At 36.6% G+C, this 21,023-nt stretch overlaps 1 protein-coding gene across 1 annotated transcript in view; it reads left to right on the forward strand.

Moving 5' to 3' along the window:
* LOC116268674 (histone deacetylase 5-like) overlaps nt 1-20,608 on the forward strand; it is a 194,852-nt gene extending 174,244 nt beyond the window's left edge. The window contains exons 9-10 of the mRNA XM_031665859.1: nt 3,084-3,231; nt 17,066-20,608. Coding sequence (XP_031521719.1) covers nt 3,084-3,231; nt 17,066-17,105 — 188 coding nt within the window. The 3' untranslated portion in view covers nt 17,106-20,608. The remainder of the gene's footprint in view (nt 1-3,083; nt 3,232-17,065) is intronic.
* The last annotated feature ends 415 nt before the right edge of the window (nt 20,609-21,023 follow it).

Raw genomic sequence — 21,023 nt, forward strand, 5'->3', positions numbered from 1 at the left:
ATAGCCTCAATAATTTACCTGGTAAAAGGTACTTGCAATAGTGCAATTTTATGAGAAATGAAGAATAGAATGAACTAGTTTCGACATGATTGTCTCACATTGTCCAAATAAACCATAAAGTCAATAAAATGTGGGTCAACTGCATCACATATCTAAAGTACAAGGGTAACGTATCATTTCCAAAGATTACTTTTTAGTAAAGAATTTGCAATATGCATAATCCTTTTAAGCTGAGAATTTTATAATTGGGCTTTTTGGTATTTTTATGTCTACTGGAAGGTGGGTGGAGGACAGCCGAGTGCAGAGGAAGAGGCAATTTAAAATTAGTGCTGAGTAAGGATTTTAGCTCCTCTGCCTATTAGCCATGTGATCTTCAAAAACACTACCTGACATTGCCTAAATAGTTGTCACTAGGGTTAAATAAAATTACAAATTATAAATGTAGAAACACCTAGCACAGTCTTGGCACATATTTAGTTCTCAATAATGCTAGTTTGTCTTTCCTACAGTCTTTTACAATTTGACCCATAAGCTACTAGCCACATGTAGTGTGTTTGTCAGAGTCCCCACATTAGCCGCCATAGAAAACAAGAAAAGGATGTCATAAGGCACCACTAACTTTGTAAATGTCATCTGCTAAAATAATGTTTAATAATAATATCTTGTGTAACTCATTACAATATATGTAATTATAGCTGGCATATGGAATTTTCAACTTGGGTAATACTACAATAACATTAGCTTGAAAGTAAGTTTAATAGTAGTGGACCCCTATGTCATAAGGCCTTATTGGCATAGAATATGGGTGGTGAGACTGAATTTGCTCCCCAAATGTGACATCTATTCCTTCATGAAACAGTAAGATAAAGAAAGGCCAATCATGAAATATTAGAGCTGGATAATATTTGACATTGTGATCTAGGGAAACTAGGCCCTGGGAATGCAACTGCCAATTCAGAGATAACTTTCAAAGTTGAGAGATGTAGGGTAGGCCAAAGATACATTTGCAACCTCCTAAATCTCTCTTAGCATCTTCTCGTTTCGATTCTGTTACTTCCTTTTGGATTAGACATCATCGTTTCCCACTTGGACTTTTGCCAAGATGTGAAATTAGTCTTCCTGCCCCCACTGTTATCACCTTCCAATCCATCACCCATAATCTCTTCAAAGGGATCTTTTAAAAACATAAGACTGATTGTATACCTTGTCTGCTTAAAATGCCCCCTCATCATCCTCAGGCTGAAGTCCAGGATCATCGGTCTGTCATTCAAGAGTGTGTATTAATTAGCCCTTGCCTACCACAGCAGTCTCATCCATCCCACTCCAGACTCTTCCTATGTTCCAGTCATTCCCAGCAGTTGATGGTCACCCAGTAAAACACAGAGACTCCAGTCTATGTATATTTGTATGTGCTGTTTCCCCTTCCAGGGATATCCCTTGACCACCAACTTGCTCTGCTGAAGATCAAGAAAAGATTTGAAAAGGCAATCAACACTTCAGGATGATCAACTATTAGGTTTTTAGGAGCACATTTGTACTCTAATTTCTAATGGTCTTTCAAATACTCAGTCAAGTGTTATTTTTCCTGGCAAGTCTTTCCATACTTTCCCATCACCTTAAACACATGTTCTACTTATTCCCGTTCAAGATCACCATGGGCATTTTACACACAGAATTGTAATTCTTAACTAACAGGGCTGTCTCACCTGGACCATGCATTTCTTGGTGTTAGGGAAGCATCTTTGTGTCCTCAACATGTGAAAAAGCCTTAGATTTCAAAAAATGTTAGTTTTTGGATTCACTGACAGAATTGTTATTGTTTGGTGCAAATTAAAAGCTTTAGATTCTCAGACTATGGTCAGAATAAGGAATCACAGCAAGTTAAATAGTAACTGACACCTATGTCAGATGGTCTTGTTGGCATGGGGAACAGATGGGGAGACTGAGTATCCTCCCATAATGTGACATCTGTTCCTCTATGAAACAGTAAGATAAGGAAAGGCCAATCATAAAATGTTAGAGCTTCAAGAGATTTGAGGCATCTCCCTATTTCAAGAGTCAGAAATAAAGTCCTGCAAAGCCTCACTAATGTCATTGGGATGGCAGCGCTGGGTCCAGAACCCTGTTATCTTACTGCCCAATCCAGCATTCATCCATATGCCTTTTCCATTCAAACAAGATTTTTTTTTTTTTCTAAGAAGTAAGCAAACACTGCATACCAAAGTTCTTGCCATCCAGTCAGGCTGCAGAGATAGTACTAACCTGGTGAGTCATGTCAGCACCTAGGGAGATTCTCTTGCTTTGATTTGGGGCTACTCAGCATTTCACAAAAAAATAGCCTAAGGGCTGCAAGAAAGCCATTAACTCTGCTCTTTCATATTTATCCCATTGGCATGTTCTCATGAAATGACCTTCTATTTTCCTCTCTTTCTCCTTTCCTGCCTCAAAAAAAGAAACATCAGTATGACATATGGATGGGCTCCAACATCAGCCAGTACATATATTAAAGTTTTAAATCAATTATTGTTCTAGTACACACCCTGAGGTTGAGAAAGAAAGAACATCCAGGACTAACAAACCTGATTGTTCTGGCAAAGTTGCCATTCAATTCATGCTGGCATTTCTGGGCTTTTCTTTTTCTTTAATATTCCAACTTCATTTTCTAAAAGTTAATGATTCAAGTAGCAATGTTTAACAGTACGATTCCATTCATTTTCTCTGTAAGAGTGCTGCCTCCTGGTCTCTTGCGGGTTTCCCAGGGAGCGTGAAGCCCAGAGTTTGCTTACTTAGTTGCAGAGACAGCTGTCAGTCTGAGGGTGAGTTCAGTAGGCCATGGATTATTCCTCACTTTTTTGCTGTGTGAGCAAGGGGGAGATTCAGCTTGGGAATATGGGCACTTCACAACTTGGCATTCTTAGATTGAGAAACAGACCTAATCATAACAGTCAAGAAACCAAATTACAACTGTGTATAACATGGGGAATTTTAACTTAACAACTGCTCTGAGTTGGACTTATGTAAGTATTCTGATTATTACTGCTGTAATTACAATTCTTATAAAGTATGATGGATGTTTTTCCTAGGCAAGTATTGGAAGTCAGTAAGGATGGTGGCTGTGCCAAGGGGCTGTGCTCTGGCTGGTGCTCAGTTGCAAGAGGAGACAGAGACTGTTTCTGCCCTGGCCTCCCTAACAGTGGATGTGGAACAGCCCTTTGCTCAGGAAGACACGAGGTATGAATCCAGCATGGGGGAATAATCCGGGTCAGTCATATCCACGTTCATCGTTGATATTTGTGAATCTTCCTCCTGGCTTTCCTTCACCTGTCTCCTCCACTTCCACCACTTGTCCTCTCCAAAGCCACAGATGCCACAGCACATGCTTTAGGCTATCGAGAATTCATTGCTTCATTCTTCATGCAAAATGCAGAGCTGGAGCATGTGGTTGCAGTTCACAGAGAAATAGAGGGGATGAGATAGATGGTGAGAAAAATCACGCCTTATCAGATAATTGAGTGCAGATCGTTATGGAAAGAGCTGCTTGTGGGATTAACTCCTTTTCCTAGTTATCTCTGTTTTTCCAGATGTTCTTTTCCTTTCTCTAATCATTTTGAAATTGCTGATATAACAAAGAGAAAGAGGAGAGTAGAAGATGGGAAAAATGCTAGACCGTTGGATAGCCAAAATATATACACACTCCTTACATGGTTGTCCTTGAGGTCCAACAACTGGATAAAGGTGGAAGTTGCCTGCAAGGGAGACAAGAGACTGTGTGTAAAGGACTGTGTGAACTCGGGGCTGATTTTATTTTATTTTATAAGACAGAATTAGTTTTAATGTATCTTCTATGAATATAGATTTCTGGAGAAAAAAACACAGTTAACCTAAGATTTGGTTTGCTTGTTCTCTTTTTAAGGAATGTTTGTCAGTTTGTACATTTGGTGTTCATCATTCAGTTCTACAGTAAATGGTACATTCAGAATTTCTTTAAAGTCTACCAAAGCCACCACAAATGTACATTAATATTGGTGATTTCTATGGCTGACTTCAAGGTCACATTTCCTCAATTTAAAAACAAATCAGGTGAGGCTTTGCTAAAGCTCTGCCAGCTTGCACTCTTAAATTGCTCTGGAGAAGGAAATCAGACTCCCTCCGTCAATAACATCACCATTAATTACGCAGATCCTGCTACTAGTGCACAGGTTGGCAATTTTCCCAAGAATGCACAAATACGAACAGTCCTACTTTCTTGCTTTTACTGGATACTCAGAGTTTAATGGATTTAACATCTTGTTTTGGCCAAGAGCAGGAGATAAAATGAATAAGAGATTTTCTTTTTATGCAATTATTTTCTCTTACCATAACCACTTAAACAGCAGATTAGCAATAAGGGGGAAAAGCTGTATATTAGTCTATTGAAAGATATCTTTATATGAATATCTAGAGCATAAGGGAAAACTTACTTTACATCTTTGATAATATGAACTAACCCCCTGCCGTTCCCAGCTAAGAACTGAACCAAGTTCATAATCCAAAGGTGTTGCAATTATTCCCAAGGCCAAAAACAGTTAGTTGTCTGTCATCTGAGGGCCATAAAACTGAGGAAACTAACATCTGTTAGTGTTGGATATAAAAGGAGCATAGCTATTCTTTAGAATTAATTTAATATAGAAAAACGAAGCTAAATTTCAACCTGAGTGAAATGAATTGTAAATATTTTTGCCCGTTAAATTGCAGAGCTTAGAATAATTAACAATAATAAGTGATGTTATGAGCCTCAAGTAATATAAAAATCTCAGCAGTTTGGCAGGAATTGGCCCTGTAGGCAAACTTGTTTATCCTCAGGTAAATAGTGTGCTTGACTCATGATAATCTATAGGGATTGAACCTTGGCTTCAGTCCACAGTGATTTTTATTTCCAGCTTCGTCTGATGGCAGAGAGAGAATGTGAATGTTCTGATGTGCAGGAAAGCAGAGTCAGAGCTTGTAGCCTGGTTTCATGTTCGTTTATCACTTTTAGACAGATTACATCTATTGTGATTGATTTTTCTTGTGGGAAGAAAAATGATTTTGCTTGAAATATTTTTGATGACTTTGAACTGAACTCCCTTTTTCAGCGGAGGAAAAGAAAAATTCTTCTAGAATTGGCTCTTGCATTTCAGTTGAACCATGCATGAATTTCATCAGAGACAGACAAACAGACACACACACACACAGAGAGAGAGAGAGAGAGAAAGAAAGAGAGAGAATGCTCTGAAAAGCCACAGAGCATTTACTCTTTTCAGGGGAATACTATCAGTATTGTCCCCCTACTCAACACAGGAAAGATGACTTTCAAAATGAGATAAAGCGGCGGAAACGTTTCTGGGCTTTTCTTATGAAGGCAATATTATAAGCACGCAGGAAATTGAAAAATTAGAAAAATCAGAGAGCTAAATGGATGGAAAAGAGTGAAGGCAAGATTCTTTTTATAGGAAATTCTTGCCAGTTATTTTGGAGAACATATTGGTGTTTGGAGTGAGATGACTCATTTCATACTAAGATTTTGGGTAAAGCAGCTCTTTTCCTGGCCAACTCATATCTGACTCATTTACCACTAGTGAATAAGGGATAAAATGCTCCTGGCTAAGAACCATTGTAAGTATTTTTTGTTCATTTTTCTTGGATGGGGGAGGGGATGAAAACACAGTGCAGATAGTAATTTCATTTCTATAACTACATTGATGGGCCTTGAAGCATAAGTTACTAGGAAAAGGCTGATATGTGGGAATTCATTTGGGGATAGTTAATTTTCAATTATAACACATAATTGTCCAGGGGCAAAAGACTTGATCAAAAAAAAGATTGATGGGTCAGCAAAAAAAACAAACAAAATACAAAAAATCCTGAAGGGATCCAAGTTATATAGTCAAAGAAAATTAAATATATAGGCCTGGTCACATATAGCATACTACTTAGAAGCAAGACGTTTTCTTCTTGTTTGCTAGGAATGTGTACCTTTGAACAATTGTAGTTTGCATTTGTTGAATATCTGTTTCAAAATGCTTCTACTTTGGAAAGGTCAGTGCAGTGCTCAGGTTTACTCTTGGATACCAGTTCAGGCTCTGCTGAAGATCAAGAAAAGATTTGGAAAGGCAATCAAGACTTCAGGATGATCAACTATTAGGTTTTTAGGAGCACATTTGCACTCTACAATGCATGACTTTGTGACTTTGTGATTTTTTTTTTTTAACTAACACAAAAACCAAATTAACTTGAAAGTTAGATTTGCAGTTGTCATTTTGACCTGTAAATCGTGTTACTTTTTTTTTTTTTTAACAAAATCCAGTATAGTTGTCTCTTTAATCATTTAACTTTCAACTTTTGGCAACCTTTCTGAACATGATGGTTTCAAGTCATCAATACTACAGAAACATGAGAAAACATATTATTTGAAGTCTGACCACTTTGGTTTTTGAGTAACTATCTAGTTTATGAATATAAAAGTGTAATAATCAGCTAAATCCAAGTATCATCTACCTGAGCTTTGAATGGCTTATCAGTAGTTCCAAGGACATCACAAACCCCATATTCCTGAATCTTAAGATTTATATAGAAATATAGACCATTATTAAATATACATTCATATCTAATGTACTTAGAGACATGATTTTCCTCAAATAGCCCATCCAATAGGATGGTGTCTCCAAAGGCTTCTAGAAGCTAAATGTTGCACAAATTATTCAATCCTCTTATATTATTCTATGATACCATTATGTTGAGCACTTGAACTTATTCAGACAATTTAGATAACTAAGTATGTGTGTTAGGCAGTTCTTGCATTGCTATTATATAAATAGCTGAGAATGGGTAATTTATAAAGGAAAGAGGTTTAATTAGCTCACAGTTCCACAGGCCTTTCAGGAAGCAAGTTCCTGGCAACTGCTTGGCTTCTCAAGAGGCCTCAGGAAGCTTAAAATCATGGAGGAAGGTGATTGGGGAGTGGGTACGTCACATGGCAAAAGCAGAAGCCAACAAGAGAGAGAGTGGAGGGGAAAATGCCACATACTTTTAAACAGCCAGATCCCATGTGAGCTCAGAGCAAGAGCTGACTTATCACCATGGACATGGTGCAAGCCATTCATGAGGGATCTGCCTCCATGATTCAAACACCTCTCATGAGGTCCCACCTCCAACACTGGGGATTATATTTCAACATGAGATTTGGGCAGGAACATTTATCCAAACTATATTAGCAGGCAAACATTTCAATGTAAATTTTGTTTTTAATTTTCATCCAGTGTCAACAAAGCCTTAGCCAAAAATTGAGGTGAGATTTGGAAGCTCCTGGTAAAAGGAACAATCTGCCCCCTCTTCACATATCTTTCCTCCTCTTCCCAGAGCCATCATTTTATCTCTATTTTCCCAACATGTCTAACATGTGGTCTTGAGGTGCGTGTAAAGTCTGACTTAGAACATTAGGGATGTTGTAATCCTCCAATGCCCAATTATGTATTTTCAGGTTCAGTTCTGTATTATTTGTAAAACAGTGTTTACTTTGAAAAAAGAAACAAAATTGAATAGAAATATATATAAACTAAGATGCATAGTTTAGCTTCCCATCTCATCTTTGTCTTTACTCCTTCAGTCCTGTCCTCTTACCACTACAGAGGAAGAATAGAGCTTGCCTCTAGAGTCTCCACACTTCACAGTTGTTTGCTCAAGGGCAAGTTACTTAATCTCTCTGGGCTTAATTTTCCTCATCTTTAAAATGAGAGAAAAATTTCATAGAGTTGTGAGAATCAAATGAAACAACACATCACAAGAACTTAAAACAATACCTGGAATGTAGTAAATACTTGATAAACGTTGACTTTCAGTATTTTTCTATCATTTTTCTTCTTCCTCAACTTGTTACAGTTTTCTTCTTCTTTTTCTTTCTTTCTTTCTTTCTTTTTTGTTTTTTTTTTGTTTTTTTTTTTTTGTTTTTTTTGTGATGGAGTCTCACTCTGTCACCCAGGCTAGAGTGCAGTGGCATGATCTCGGCTCACTGCAATTTCCACCTCCCAGGTTCAGGCGATTCTCTTGCCTCAGCCTCCTGAGTAACTGGGACTACAGGCACGTGCCACCATGCCCAGCTAATTTTTTGTATTTTTAGTAGAGACGGAGTTTCACCAAGTTAGCTAGGATGGTCTAAATCTCCTGACCTCATGATCCGCCCGCTTCTGCCTCCCAAAGTGCTGGGATTACAGGCATAAGCCATCATGCCTGGCCTGTTTCTTCTTTTAATATATTGGCCATGATTCAGTAATCTATAATATAAGAATATAGAGCCTATACTTGGGCATCTATACCTTTAGCTGTTCATAGGTTAAATCAATCAGGACTATCCTCCAACCAGCAGAATGACGAAGAAGAACATGTGAAAATATCAAGTTTATTCACTCTTTCAACACTTTCTGATTATTTCTAGGTGCCAGATAAAGTGTTAGGTGCCAGGACCACAAAGTTGCCTTGTACTCCTCAAAACGTTCACATACTTTTTTACAGCAGCAGTAGAATACTGCAAATTTAATGGCTTAAAACAATACAAACTTTCTGTGGGTCGGAAGTCTAACCCTGGTCTCACTGAGCTAAAAGCAATGTCTTGGCAAGGCTGCCTTCATTTCTGGAGGCTGTGGGGGGAAATTGGTTTCCTTGCCTTTTCCATCTTCTGGAGGTTGCCTTAATTCCTTGGCTCATGACCCCTTCCTCCATCTTTAAAGCCAGCAACTTCACATCTATCCGACCTTTCTTCAGTCATCACATCTCTCTCTGACTTCAGGTGAGAAAGGGTTTCTGCTATTAAGGGCTCATATGATTAGATTAGACACATCAGGATAATTTAGGTTTAATTTCTCCACCTTGTCACCCTTGACTTTAATCACAACTGCAAAATCACTTTTGCCATGTAAGGTAACATATTCACACGTTCCAAGGATTAGGACATGGACACCTTTGGGGACTATTACTCTTCCTACCACAGAAACAAACATGAACAATCAACTATAATAAATGACAAGTCTTTGATAAGACTGAAATAGGGTCCTGCAAAATGAAAAAACAAAGCAAAACAAGACAAAACACCTTATAGGTCAAGGACTAGGGAGCAAATCACAGAACCAGGGAGAAGTGAATCAGGGTGGAAGAACATGTAGATTTCACATAGTAAAGAGGGCAAAAGGCATTCAAGATGTCTTTACTTTGACAAGACAATTTAAGAAGCCCTTACTTTACAAGACAATCACTTGAGCACAATATATATATTTTTAATTTTTACTGCTGACACTCAGTCCAAAGTATCTTCATCTCTCATCCAAACTTTTACAGTACTTTCCTTACTGGTTTTCATATCCAGTTTTACCTTCTTTCTAATCCATTTTATACACCTCAATGAAAAACAAAACAAAACAACTGGAAAGCATATCTGGTCATGCCTCTGCTTGAGACCCTTCAATACTTTTCTATTTCCATTAACATAAAGATCATCATCTTCAATAGACACCATAAGGTCTGTATGAGTAGACCCATATCTATAATTCCTGCCTTATTTCTAACATTCTTCCTCTTTCTTTTCTGATGTGGTTTCCAACAACGACCTTAATTAATTTTTAATGGAAGTATATCTTACATATAATAATATCCACACATTCTAAGATTTTTACCAATGCCACACTCATATAAACACCACCCAGAACAAGTTCAAGAACATTTTTATTACCTCCAAAAGTTTGCTTCTGCCACTTCCAGTCGGTGCCACTCCCTCCAGAGGTAACTACCGTTTTACTTTTAACACCGTCAATTATGTTTGCCTGCTCTTGAATTTCATTTAAATGGAATCATGCATGTGTACTGTATTTTTTAATCCAACTTATTTCACCTCATTAAGCATGTTTTTGAGATCTATTCACGCCATTTACAATCAGAAGTTCATTCATTTTTATTATTGTACATTACTCCAGTGTATTAATATACCCTAATTTGTTTATCCATATACCTGTTGGATGGATGTTTGGCTTGCTTACACTTTGAGGGTTATTATGAATAAAGCTGATCAATTAGTTATTATTGTGGTTTAAAAACACATGTAAAACTTACCATCTTAACCATGTTAAGTGTTCGGTACAGCAGTGTTTATATGTGTATTGTTGTGCAACAGGTTTCTGGAACTTGCAAAATGGAAACCTTGTAACCATTGACCAACTCCCTTCTCTTCCCCCCTCAGCCTTTCAGGCCCTATCAACCATCATTCTGCTTTCTGTTTCAGAGTTTGACTACTTTAGATACTTCATATAATTGGAACTATGCAATTTTTGTCTTTTTCTACTGACTTACTTCACTTAGTGTAATATCTTTAAGGTTTCTCCATGTGGTAGCATATGAAAACATTTCCTTCTTTTTTAAGGCTGAATAATATTCCATTGCATGTATATGCCACATTTTCTTTATCCACTCATCCATTGATGGACTCTTGGATTGCTTCCACCTCTTGGCTATTGTGAATGAATGCTGCTGTGAACATGGATGTGCAACTAACTCTTTAAGATCCTATTTTGAGTCTTTTTGGATGATATATACCCAGAAGTGATATTTCTGGATCATATGGAAATTTTATCTTGAGGAATTGAAATCTCTATGACATTTTCATACAAGTTTTCTTTTTGTGGTCACAGCACACAGTTTTTTTGGATAGATAGCTAAGATAGCTAAAAGTAGAATTTCTGGGTTGCAGGGAAGTCATATGTTTTACTGCAAAAGAAACTTCCAAACTGTTTTCCAAAGTGGCTGTACCATTTTTCATTCCCACTAGCAATGAATGACAGTTCCAATTGCATCATAGCCTCACCTACACTTGATAAAATCAGTCTGTATAATTTTAGCCTTTTATTGTGGGTGTGGAATGATATTTCATTGTGGCTTCAGTTTTCCTCCAAAAAGCCATTCTCATGTCCACATCAGGGCTTCCTTGGCACATCCCTTCTCTTGTGTTTGGAATGTTTATCCTGTCCTCTACCTTCTTCCACCAACCCTTTATTGGCTTTCCCATTCTTTTCATCATATCCTGTAGATTTCCAATCAAATATTACTTCTTCTTCTTGAAAAATGTTCACTGACCACTAACCCCCAAATTAGATCAGGTCCTCCACACATTCTCAGGTCTCCCTTACACTTCTGCATTATTCCATGTGACATAATTGAAAATTGGATACATTTGTGTGCTTATTTGATTATTTTATGTTTTCTCCTGTCAACTCCTTAAGAATAGAATCTGTGTCCCTTTGGCTTAGCATTATTTTTTTAATAGCAGTATATTACCTGACACAAATTAGATACTCAGGATCCATTTCGTTAGTAACAGATGAGCAAAACTTCAGAGAGTATATGAGTACAAACTTTGGGAAAGGACTCTCAGGGCAGTTGGGGTGCCACAGAGTTGAATAAGCTAGCTGAGTAGGAAGGGATCATGGCGCAAAATTTAATGGAAGGGAATTAAAATATTACCATTGGAATTTGAGTTATATCCTGTTTTCAGTATTAAGCTTTCACAGAGAGAGAGCGACAACTTAGGTCTATACATTGAACAGAGAGTGTCATGGAGGAGGGGCCAGCATACTACTGAAGGGACAGCCAAGAAATCCTTATGGTAATTGTGGTAAAGAAGCCAATTAATCATGGTAGAGGAAATGAAGAGGAAGAAAACCTAGTGTAGATAAATTGCTGAGAAATAGTGAGTAGTTGGCAATTCATGAAATATCAATGAAAGGGGAGAGAAAGAAGTTCAAATTAATAGTCTGGATGATAATGCCATTAGCTGAGAGAGAAAAAAGGAAGAAGTTGGTTGAAGGTGACTATATATTGTAGAATTAAGAGGCGAACATGGAGAAAAGGAAGTAATAAGGCAAACTAGGGTTGAGTAATGGTACTAATAGAAAATCTATGTTAATTCCCCGCAAAAACTTGCTGCCAGTTGTATTGTTATGGAAAGTGTGAGTGTGTGTATGTGTATAAATATGTTTGCTTTTGTTTGGCTTTTATTTCTGCACAGCCTTGTGATATGAGGGAATATATTTCCAATCACACATTTAGGTGTGGAATTGTTACATAGGAAGTTTGTACTGAGAATAGTTCTGGATATTTATTCTTTTGTTGAAAATTCTTATTTCGCTTTTGATTGAAATTATTATACTTCTAAAGAGCATTGAAATCATCCCAACATATGTATATAAACATTTCAAAAACTATCTATGGGATGTCTAGTATGTATACAAAATGGTGTAACATTGGAGAGGAAAGATAAAAAATAAAAGTGAATGGGGAAATGAAAGAACATAAAATATAATTCATACAACGCGAACTAATATATGAATTAGTTATGTATAACATTAGTTTGTGAATGCTGGAAAGATAAGTCATCAGGCCAGGCACAGTGGCTCACGCCTGTAATCCCAGCACTTTGGGAGGCCGAGGCGAGCAGATCAGGAGGTCAGGAGGTAGACGCCATCCTGGCTAACACGGTGAAACCCCGTCTCTACTAAAAATATAAAAAATTAGCCGGGCGCGGTGGCGGGCACCTGTAGTTCCAGCTACTTGGGAGGCTGGGGCAGGAGAATGGCCTGAACCTGGGAGGCGGAGCTTGCAGTGAGCCGAGACTCCGTCTCAAAAAAAAAAAAGTCATCAGTGAGATAAACAGAGTTACTTATGACACATACTTATGAAAGTCATTTGATTCTCTCTCTTTTACTTTGGCTTTTGTGACTTACTGAAAGTCAAATCTTTGTCCAAACTGATTAGTTATCAAATAAATGCAAATTTGAATAACAACAAGGTATTGTTTTACATACATTAGATGGTAAACATTCAATTAGAATATAAGGTCAATGTAGAATGTGAGTTCTATGTGAGCAGGGATGTTTGTCTATTTCGTTCATTGCTATGTTCCTAGTGCCTAGAACAGAACCAGGGCACACAGTACCCACTCACTAACTTTTTCTAGAATCAATGAAAAATATTAGTAAACTAAGTATTGCTAGCATGGGTGGAGATGTGGGGATTTAGAGCCTCCCTGCTTTGGGAAGATAAACTATGGTAGCCTTGCTGTATACTAATTTAGTACCATTTTATATGCATAAAATATGTGACCTGCTAATTTTGCTCTTGGGATTGTATACCAAAGACATTCTCAGCGGAAGTCTTTAGAGTACATGTACTAGGAAGTTCACTGCAGCTTTATTTATGGTGAATAGAGAGTTGGAGTCAAGCCCAGTGTCCATTATTGGAAGAATGAATAGTTAAAATGTGGTGGATGCACCATATGGGGATGCCATGTAGAAGTTACCAGCTTCAAACTAGATAAACATTAAGTGCATGACAGATCTAATAAATACAGTACTGAATGAGAAAACTATGCACGAGTGTATAAAGGTAAAATTTACATAAAGTAAAAATATATACCCCCAAAACAATAATACACAGCTGTAAAGAACACCTGTAAACAAAATAATGTCACAGGCATTGTATTGCTTGCCTTTCAGGAGGAAGAGGAGTAGAAGTAAGAAATAAGAATTAAATTAAATCAGCAAAATGTGAAAATGTCTTATTAAATAACCGCATTAACATAAATTAACAAATGCTATTTTTAAAACCACAAGAAATAAGATTTAAGAGAGAATACAAGAATTTAATTTAACACTACATCTTATCTCAAGTGAAATTACTTCCTTTTTGTTTTTTACTTTTGTAAATTATCTTATGACTGTTGGACTGAATTGATCCTTCTTTAGGATATGAAATCTTTGATTTTCATTGATAGAAAACTATCAATGTTCACTGTGATGTTGTCCTACTGGAGGGAAGCTTACATCTTTCAATTAGTTAAACCATTATACTAAAATTTATCTTTGCTGGGTTGATTTTATAGTTATCTCTGAACTTACTGTCTTCACCTCCCTGCATGTCTTTCCTTCCCCCAGTTGGTGTCTTTGTCAATCAAGGTGAACTAGGCACGTATCTAGGGATAACTGAAGTGGGAGGCCTCCAGATTTTCAGAGCACTGCTTCTCATTCCTCCAAACACAGGCATTAAAGGGTCATCACTCACCAGGTTACTTTCTAAATGTTCCATAAAGAAATCATCTTTTTAAAAAATGCAGACATATAAAATAGTGACCTAGGGACAGGGATTATATGAAGATAATGCCACCTCTACTGAGAGCTAGGGATATGAGAAGGGAGATACTATAAATTGTCCCAATGGCAGATATAAATAATCCAGTTATCTTACAATTGTTTCACACTTCACAATTTACAAATCACGTTTTCTTACTTTAACTCATTCAATTCTCATAACCCTGAGGGCAGGTAAGGGATTATTATTTCTATTTTAAATATAAAATTGACAATCTAGAGACATTGACTCACTCAAAGTCAAATTTCTAAAGTAAAACATCTGGGACTTGAACCCAGAATATCTACCTTGAAATCCAGGATATTTTCCAACTTGCTATGCTACTAACACTTCTATGCTGCAAGACACAGGGGAGAATTGAGGCTGGACATGATGGCTTACCCCTGTAATCCCAGAATTTTGGAAGCTAAAGCAGGAGGATCTCTTGAAGCCAGGAGTTCAAAACCAGTTTGGACAACATAGCAAGACCCCATCTATAATTTTTTTTTTTTTTAATTAGCCAGGCATGGTGGCACATGCCTGTAGTCTCAGCTATTCAGGATACTGAGGCAGGAGAATGGCTTGAGCCCAGAAGGTTGAGGCTGCAGTTAGCTGCGATTGTGCCACTGCACTCCAGCCTGGGCAACAGAGTGAGGCCCTGTCTCAAAAATAAATAAATAAATAAAATGAAAGAGAGAGAATTGGTTAGTTATGTATATGTGTAGATGGTTCAGTAGAAGATGGGCAGCTATAAGTGGTTAATTCCAAAAAATGAGGTCAATATAAAATGATTTCAAAGAGAGGAAAAGGCAGAGAAGCATCTGACGGAAAGCTTACTATTGTATCTGCAAGTTGCCCTGTTTCAACCAAAGAGGCTTAATTTTTGGCAGTGAGTGGGTTGCAGTGTAGACAGCCTACTCACATCCTTTAAGCCTAGGTTGGACATGTGGAGAATTCACAGATCCTCCACCACAGGGACATGTGTATTCCTTACATCTGTGACCTCTGAGACATTTCCCACACATGACTGTCTCTGGAATTCCAGCCACACTGAATCCTGGATTTGGGGAAAAAGCTTATCCTGCTGCAGCTTGGGTTAGAAATTGGAAAAATCGGTCTCCATTAGAATATCCAGTTTGAGTTCTATAATTGTATTATTCACATATTCTCAGATGTAAATAAGGCTATATATTTATGTATGAATTAGTTTCAATACTTAAATGTTTTCCTTCATTTAAAAGCTTTCTCCTTCGAATGCTGATCATTTTTGATAGAAAAGACTTTTCTGAAGTATGACTCATTTATCTTATGTACCACCTCTAAACACTCTCTCACAACATCCTTATCCCAGACACTCTAGGACAGGCTGTAACTTCTTAAGAAGCAACTTTTTAAATATTCCACGCAGACCCTTTTAGAATTTTCTTTTCTGGTAACAATAAATAATGAAGACTTAATGATTATCATTCTTTATTTTTAAAAGGATGCTTTAAAAATTTTTAATTGCCATCCTATGGATAAAATCTTTCTTTTAATGTTTCGGATTTGTTATAAAAATGCTAAGCTACTACTTTGTTTGTCAACAGCTTTATTTAGAGATGCATTGAAATCTTGGCTTTTTTTCTTATAAATCTGTAAAATAACATGGCCAAATATTTCATTTGTTTGCATAAACAGCTATGGTTTAAACATAGCATTTTTTCCTAATGTGAAAGTAATTCATTATAGAATCCTGGCAAGTAGATAAACATTGTGAAGAAGAAAATGAAAACCACTGCCTATTATTCCGCTACCTAGAGAGAAGCATCATCCAAATATTGTTTCCTTCTGGTAGCAAAGGCATAACTGTGCATTTGTGTGGCAACACGATTTTATGCATGTTAGACAGCAAAGGGACAAGTCTAAATTATTAAGTAATGTCTCAAAGTGTTTATTATTTACAGGTCAATTTTACCTCCTTTATTTTTTAACATTTGCTAATTCTGTAAGGAACGCCATTTTTTTTTCATGGTTTACACCTGAAACCACAGCTTCACAAAAGTGTATTTAAATCAGCAGTTGCAAAATTAACAAATCACAGAGCTCAGAAGCAAACTCAATTCACCCGGCATCTCATATCCCAGTAATCTTCCCACGACAAGCCAACTACCTCATGTATTTGGATTCCTGCTACAATTTATTCTATTGACTAAATTAAAAGTCATTCTAAAAGTTTACCTTAAAACACCCTCAAAGTGTTACTAAATGAAGGTTAAATCTCAAGTATAAATTTTCAAGCAATTAGTTTTGGTTTTGCCTGCGCAGAACACCCCGCAGATGATGCCGAATAAAAACTATTTACACACTACCATAGTGCATTTCTTGTAAAAATATTGGGTCTGTAGCAACGATTTGTTAATCAAATTCAGAATTTGATTTGAAATGCCTCCGGCAGGCAGCCAATCCAGTTATGAAAGAACAGAAGCAAAAACCAGAGCCCTAGTGAGTCTCCTCCAGAAGCTAGCTGGGTCCTTTGCTCTCATTATCAAACTGGTTCCATAGGAAATCACAGCAATTGCTCCTAAAATAAAATATCATAGTTAATTTTTCAATAAATTATTGAACTGTAGTAGACACAAAACATATACATTTTGGAATCTAGAGTTATAAAATATTCTGACATGTTTTAATATAAACAGGAACATTTCCAATGATTGCTTGGATCGAAAATGTTTTTCCCCTTGACATTTGTTTATACTTCCTAGGAAAGAAATTCTATTTATGGATAACTGAATAACACAAATAAACATTAGAGAGAGCTGAAAAATCAGCTTTGATTATGCATGAAAATCTACAATGTCATTGTGTACTCTTATGCCGTATTCTGATTGCCTGTTTATTTTTACAGAACTGCTGGTGAGCCTATGGAAGAGGAGCCAGCCTTGTGAAGTGCCAAGTCCCCCTCTGATATTTCCTGTGTGTGACATCATTGTGTATCCCCCCACCCCAGCACCCTCAGACATGTCTTGTCTGCTGCCTGGGTGGCACAGATTCAATGGAACATAAACACTGGGCACAAAATTCTGAACAGCAGCTTCACTTGTTCTTTGGATGGACTTGAAAGGGCATTAAAGATTCCTTAAACGTAACCGCTGTGATTCTAGAGTTACAGTAAACCACGATTGGAAGAAACTGCTTCCAGCATGCTTTTAATATGCTGGATGACCCACTCCTAGACACCAAGTTTGAACTAGAAACATTCAGTACAGCACTAGATATTGTTAATTTCAGAAGCTATGACAGCCAGTGAAATTTTGGGCAAAACCTGAGGGGTATTCATTCCTGACATTCTGATCAGCTTTTTTTGGGTAATTTTTTTTTTTCAAACAGTCTTAACTTGTTTACAGGATTTGCTTTTACTATGAATGGATAGTAATTCCACCCAGAATGTAATGTTTCTTGTTTGTTTGTTTTGTTTTGTTAGGGTTTTTTTTTTTTTTCCCTAAACTTTAACACACAGTTCAACTCTTCCTAGTAAAAGTTCAAGATGGAGGCACTAGCATGAGGCTTTTTTCAGTGCAATAAACCACACTGTATCTCAAAGTCCAAATGCCAAAGGAACCTCACACACTGTTTGTAATGGTGCAATATTTTATATCACTTTTTTTTTAATGTCCATAATATCTTTGTGTTCTCACACACAGGCGATTTGCAATTTTGCAACTGTGTTGGAGAATGAAGTCGCCCCACCTCCCAGCCCCGCATACATCCCTTGTTCTTATGACAGTAGGTCTGAGCAAATGTTCCACCAAGCATTTTTAGTGTCTTTGAAAAGCACGTAACCTTTCAAAGGTAGTCTTAATTTGTTGCAAATCTATCAAGGACTTATTCACTCACCTTTATTTTTCTGCCCTCTGTCAATTTCTTTCTTCTTACCTTTCATCATTCGTTCCTACCTTTAGAAAAACTGAAGATTACCCATAATCTCCCCTATTACTTGAGGGCCTTGACTATTTAGATTATTTTGTTTATTTTCCAGGTTAACACAGTTGTTTTGTCTGATTGCATTTTATTAACTGTGAAGCTGTTCACACGAATATCACTTAAGCAACATTGCTCAATTTTCTATGTGTTTGAAATGTGTTAACGAAGGCACTGCTTATTTGTAGTCACCTTGAATTGACTTAACCTAGAAGTTGTGCCTTCATGTGAAAAAAAAAACAAAAACAAAAAACAGCCTTTAAACAAGTTGCCTTAGTGTCAAAGGTTAAAAATAAAGGACATTTATTTCTGAGATTAAAAGTAACTTACTAAATATAAGTAGGTTATCCTCCTACCTCCTAAAATTCTATTTCAACATATAACTCAAACACCTAAAGATATTGAGGTAGAATATCTCACAGTATTTAATATCTGACAATGCTTTTGAAAAAGTTGATGTTTCTTTTTATATATTTTTCTAACTCAAAGGATATATTAAAGCCATAAGTGAAGATTGTCATGCTTTTATTCAGAAATCTGAAAGAAACCTTAATTAAAACAAGGTTTTAGGGAAGGCCATGATATGAAAGATATGGAACAATGTGGTTTTAGTTAGAGAGGACTCTAACCTGTAAATCAAAGATGAAAGATTTCACTCAAGTAGAATTATATAACTCCCTTTGTTATACAGTCAGACCATATTTTTCATGCATTTGGTTTTTTTAGGATTACCATTTTAATTTTAAAGACTTTTATTACATATACAAAAATGGCTCAATACTTGGTTTAACATCTTAGAAATTTGAGACACCCTTTGAAATAGGAAATCTGAAATGGAATGTAACTTAGTATTAGGTAAAAATTGCTTTCATTGCATACGGGCAAATTCAATCTAGATTCATAGTAGTAATCAATTTTTTATAAATTTTATTTTCATGATATTTTCAGAGAAATTCATACCAATCATATTTGCTAGCTTATGTTATTTTGCAGTGATTGCTTGAGGATATTTACTTAAAAAAATAGGAGAGCCAAAGGCTTAACAAAAGACTCTCCCCCATTTTAAAAAGGAAACTCATGTTTTAATTAGAAAAATAATCGTTTAGTTTTAAAATCAACTTCATAATTATAAATTTCTGTCATTACTTTTTAGTCCTCCCAGATATTTTTTAGATGTTGAATAGGAAAATAAAACAGTGTAATGCAAATATACTAATTTACTGAAGTTTCCTACAACAGTTTAGCCACATGTTTATGCCAAGCCATTAATCTGATATAGCCAAATCACTAGGACATCTCCATGGTTATTTAGATTTAAAACTTGACACATTAATGAGTTAATCACACATTCTCCCATGTGACACCATACCCAATAGGTTGCACTTAGAATCTTTCAGATACCTGGAGAAGCAAATGAACTATGGAGAGGATTATTCACAGCTGAATGTAGCTGTAAGAACAGAATGCCAGTGCTTTTTGATTATACCGTTACAAGATGGAGCATAGCCCTGAGGGACAGAATAGAGGCTTTCAGAAAATATCAACACTTCTTTTGAAATAGACCAGCACTTTTTGAAAGGGTAGTTTCACTTGATATAGTTTTTCTTCACTTACAGGTTTAAATTTTATTGCTCACAATTGTTCTGAATGAGAGGCTAGAAGAGTATTATCAATTTTGCATCTCTTTGTGATCCTTACTTTGAAGAAAATCACATAGGCTCTCTCACAGTCTCATGATATCTCATATAGGTGAATAAAAATGATTTTTCATAAATCTAGTAAATAATACTAGGAGTTTAATAAACTGTCAAACATAGGTATAAAAAGAAGTCTTAAATATTAATTTTTCCCAATTGTATAATTTGGGGCTGGATATTAAACTAAAAAACACAGTTCATTTTATTAAACAGTAACCAAAATGGACTCAAAACCAGAGGCTATGTTACCATTGCTTCGTAAATGGAAAGAACATTTTGAGATGAACTATCTTTAAATATTTTAACAAGTTCATAATATCAATAGTGGGGCTGGAAGTCAGCTTTGGAGAAAATAGAGATATTTGTGAAAAAATGACTACAAATCACATTTCCATTATCAATCCTGGGGATGGAAATCTTGCCTTCAGTTTTTACTCCAGCTCTACACGACACTCTCACTAACCTCTCACTGACAACATGATGGCCTTGAAAGCAGGGCATCTCCTCCCACAAAGGATTCAGAAATTACAGGACTGGTCTTTCTTAATAGTTCAGTCCTGCTTTATTTCCAAAGGTCATTTATAAAGCCTTGTGGATTTACTGGGTTTCTTTACAGACTCCATATGGAAGTAAAATAGAATGATCATTTGGAAAATCTCCTGGGAAAAAATTCCTCTTCAACCAGCATTTTAAAACTTTTGAGACAGAGTTTTGCTCTTGGTGCCCAGGCTGCAGTGTAATGGTGCAATCTTGGCTCACTGCCACCTCCGCCTCCCGGGTTCAAGCAATTCTCCTGCCTCAGCCTCCCGAGTAGCTGGGATTACAGGCATGCGCACCATACCTGGCTAATTTTTGTATTTTTAGTAGAGACGGGGTTTCTCCATGTTGGTCAGGTTGGTCTCAAACTCCCGACCTCAGGTGATCCACCCGCCTCAGGCTCCCAAAGTGCTGAAATTACAGGCGTGAGCCACTGCGCCTGGCCAAACTTATTGTCTTAACGCCAGCATTTATGTTTAGAATAATTAATTTGAATATTTCTTAGTATTTCTCTGTTGAATGTTTACTCTCAACTTATCTCAATGAAAGAAATATTAAAAGTCTTATAGCCCCAAAAGAAACAAGCCAAACTTTACCATCTTAAAAGTGATTCACTCTGAACTTGAAATGACTCTGTCAGTGTCTGACATT

Source organism: Papio anubis, chromosome 4 (genome assembly GCF_008728515.1).
Source record: "Papio anubis isolate 15944 chromosome 4, Panubis1.0, whole genome shotgun sequence".
NCBI lineage: Eukaryota > Metazoa > Chordata > Mammalia > Primates > Cercopithecidae > Papio > Papio anubis.